At 39.7% G+C, this 3,844-nt stretch overlaps 1 protein-coding gene across 1 annotated transcript; it reads left to right on the forward strand.

Annotated features, from left to right (window-relative positions):
* Positions 1–335: 335 nt before the first annotated feature.
* Positions 336–2,967, forward strand: LOC137966364 ((-)-alpha-terpineol synthase-like). The gene is made up of 6 exons (XM_068812953.1): positions 336–810; positions 881–1,256; positions 1,511–1,729; positions 1,881–1,950; positions 2,177–2,425; positions 2,508–2,967. Exons 1-6 carry the CDS (start codon positions 336–338, stop codon positions 2,808–2,810), a joined length of 1,692 nt encoding a protein of 563 aa, XP_068669054.1. The 3' UTR covers positions 2,811–2,967.
* The last annotated feature ends 877 nt before the right edge of the window (positions 2,968–3,844 follow it).

Below are 3,844 nucleotides of genomic sequence, written 5' to 3' on the forward strand. Positions count from 1 at the left end.
ATAATCTGGTCTCATAATGCAGAAAATCCAGCTCATATGGATCCAACTTCGCAATATGATGGATGGAAGCAGAAAATCCAGATTAGCAGAGAAGGAATTACAGGAATAACGTGCCTCTTCATCCCATCAAAAGATTTTGTAGTTAATGCATTTCAGGTTAACTAGATCGCTTTTCACAGACCAGAAAGCAATGCAGACATGCCACCACCCTCTCATGCAGATGCTGGAAAGAAAGAAGAAAGACCAGAAGAACATGTTACACGCCATGGAGAACACGTCCAGAGGGGTTTAAATATCGACACCAAGGCTCTGAGTGATCAGAAGGTTCGGTGATAATGGTTCTTAATCTCCATTTTTCCACCATTCCTGCCCACACAACCTCCCTTCCACCCAGAATACTGACGGCCCGTTACAGAACTTCCAGGCGCATTTCATGTGCCCTAACGACGCAGTCATCGGACCTGACGGTCGATCGAAGAACGGCGAATTACGCACCAACAGTCGCTAACAACGACTTCATCCAATCGTTATCGAGCAATTTCGAGGGAGAGAAGTATAGGAGCAGAGTGGGGGAGCTGACGGATTACACGAAGCGTCTGCTAGAATCGGAGAAGGATCAAGTCACTCTGCTCCAGCTAGTTGACACCCTTGAACGTTTTGGTCTGGGTTATCTCTTCCGAGACAAGATCAATGGAGTTCTGCGTGCAATACTCAGCAGCTATCATGGTGGAACGAAGACAGACCTGGATCTTTACTCCACCGCCCTCCTGCTTCGTCTCTCCAGACAAAATGGGATCATGGTAGAGGAAGGTATGGTATCAGCCAGCTCTACTTCACCAGTTAAACTGTAAAGTCGTCACTGACATTTGTGTGGAAATAGATGTGTTTAGCAGATTCATGGACGAGAAGGGAAGTTTCAAGGCAAGCCTGTGCAGAGACACGAAAGGAAATCTAAGCTTGTATGATGCCTCTTTTCTTGCTTTAGAAGGGGAACCGATATTAGATGAAGCTAGAGCTTTCTCAACGAAGAACCTCAAAGACGATCTCAAAGGCAGCCTGCAAGAAGAGCTCAAAAACAAAGTAGTGCATGCACTGGAGTCTCCCTTCCACTGGAGTGTTACAAGCTTAGAGGCAAGATGGTTCATAGAGGCATATGGGAAATCAGATGACAAGAATCCCAAGTTACTTGAACTAGCCAAGTTAGCCTACAACATGCGGCAAGCCCAATACCAAATCGAACTTAAACCAGCATCCAGGTAAAAGCTCAATTTTCCTTGAACTGAACTGCAATTTTAGTTATCAGATCTTATCCGATATCTGAATGAGACGGAGCCACAACAATCCATTCATGTAACACTCACCTAACCTTGATTGTATCTCATGTCGAAATGTGGCAACTACATATTTTTCTACTTTTCACAAACTATTATTACTTCTTGATTCAAGAAAAAAATTATTTTTGGCCAAAACCATTCAGCAAAACATAAAATTTGTTTACCTTTTTGCCCAGGTGGTGGACTAATACTACCGTTCCACATAAGTTGAGCTTTTCAAGAGATCGATTGGCTGAATGTTTCTTATGGGGGCTTGCCATGACTCATTTACCAGAATATGGCTATACTCGATTTGTATTGACACAGGTTAGTCAGCTCATAACCACCATTGATGACACTTATGATCTATACGGATCAATAGATGAGCTAGAGCGATTTACAGATGTCATTGAAAGGTAGGTTCACCTTTCATTTTGAGGTACTTGCAGTTTAAACCCAATCCATGCATGCTCTGAGACTCTCATGGGGTTTTACCAAATGGGATATAAATGTCATTGACAAGCTTCCGCAGTACATGAAGATGATTTGCTTTGCCCTCTTCAACAGTGCCAATGAAGTGGCATATACAAGTCTTAAAGAACAAGGATGGAACATTGTTCCTTGCCTTAGAAAATTGGTATTAGAGTCAATGTCTCTTCTTCAAGTTTTATATTTAAGAATGATGTAGAAGCACAAGGGCCAATCCAATACAAAAAACCATTTGGCGTGAAATGGCATCTCAGCCATCATATCATGATCAGATGGTTGACATAGTGTTTCACATATTTCGCACCAAATAGCTTTTCGTATTGGATCCACCCTCATCGAAGCACTATCTAATCTTTAACTTTATGGTTATGTAGTGGGCAGATCTATGCAAAGCAAACCAGAAAGAGGCAAAATGGTACAATGAAGGGTACATGCCTACACTCGATGAATATATTGAGAATGCAGTGATGTCGGCATCAGGGTCGGTGATATTAGGCAATGCTTACTTCTCAATGAAAGCAAATATAACAGATGAAAGACTACAAAGTTTGGTTAACCTACCAGAAGTATTCAAATGGTCATCAATGATCCTTCGACTCTGCGACGATTTAGGAACTTCAATGGTGCTTCCTTCTTTACCTTTTAAACCTATCTCTTTTTTGTTATGTTCTTTTCTTTACTGATAGTAATCTATCCAAGCTGCAGGAAGAAATGTCAAGAGGTGATGTTCTCAAATCAATCCAGTGCTCCATGCGTGACAATGGAAGTACAGAGGACGTTGCTCGCCAACATATAAGGAACTTGATCGGTGATGCATGGAAGAAGCTAAATGGAGATCTGATTCTTGAATCTCCTTTCCCTCGAGATTTGGTTGACGCTGCATTAGGTCTTGGAAGAATGTCACATGCGTACTACTACAGAGGAGATGATGGCTTTGGAGGATCCCGTAAGGAAACTTTTGACTTTTTTAACAAATTATTGGTTCAGCCCATCCATCTGGATCACTGAGCTCTTCACAAAGACTGGAGAATGCAGCATAAGTAAAAACAGAGTTTTCTATATCATTTAGTGTTACACATCCTTCATTTGATTGTTTGGAACCTACCAGAGTAGAGGCGTATAAAGAAATTGAATGTTGAATGTGTTAGATGTCTTCTTCATGCTATTATTAAAGTATGTTTTAATATCTTATAATAAAAAAAAACATGAATGAAACTAGTCTGATTACAAACAGCCATTTCTATTGTCCAAGCTGAATATTCACAAATACACCAAGGGCCTTATGTTTGTCATACCTTATAATAAACAAAAAACATGAATGAAACTAGTCTGATTACAAACAGCCATTTGTACTGTCCAAGTTGTTCACTAATACACCAAGGGCCTCCTATTAGTGATACATCAGCTAGCAATTTTTCTATATAACAGGTGGTCCATTTTATCTCAAGAATAGAGCACTTAAAACTAGCAACACTATCACTAATATAAGAACCTGGATTAGTTCATGGGGCATATCAGATCTCGGTTGATCATCTTGCATCGAAATCATGCTTCAATTTTCCACCTATTAGAAATACAAAGTTGGAGAGAAACATGTTCTCTCATTAACTTGTGGAATTGGCAAGAGCAATTGGTTTTTTATTGGGCTTGATGCCAATTGCTAAGTACACATCTGAACTGAGTTGAAAGTTTGAAGTAATAAATCGGATCTTGTGACTATGAATAAGGATGACTTACATCAATTTGATTAACAATATTCATAGAAATCATCTACTTCTTCCTTCCAAAGCACCAAAACCTGCATCTACATAATTCTTCCACTAATATAGCCACTCGTGCCCAAACATGTATGTCAACCTTGTTTACATCATCTTCTCCTTCTTGAGCCGTTGATTCAAAAGATATAACTCATATGCCAATTATTCCATCTTTGTTTTCTATATTGTCATATAGTAAGAATTTTGGTTATGTTACTTTAACAGCTAGTATTCATCCACTGTAGTTGGTGTCGGTTCACTTTCCTGTTCTTCTTTGTCTCTTTT

The sequence above is a fragment of the Aristolochia californica genome, unplaced genomic scaffold (genome assembly GCF_029961685.1).
Source record: "Aristolochia californica isolate CCGP_79_NKW_82.1479 unplaced genomic scaffold, dmAriCali1.0.hap1 SCAF_5, whole genome shotgun sequence".
Classification (NCBI taxonomy): domain Eukaryota; kingdom Viridiplantae; phylum Streptophyta; class Magnoliopsida; order Piperales; family Aristolochiaceae; genus Aristolochia; species Aristolochia californica.

Bases quoted from the DNA above. Each gene is read 5' to 3' on its own strand.
- LOC137966364 (XM_068812953.1), top strand. From the start codon at position 336: ATGGTTCTTAATCTCCATTTTTCCACCATTCCTGCCCACACAACCTCC. The intron at 1,730-1,880 runs GTAGGTTCACCT...CCTCTTCAACAG, and splicing joins TTTACAGATGTCATTGAAAG to TGCCAATGAAGTGGCATATA. The intron at 1,951-2,176 runs GTATTAGAGTCA...ATGGTTATGTAG, and splicing joins TTCCTTGCCTTAGAAAATTG to TGGGCAGATCTATGCAAAGC.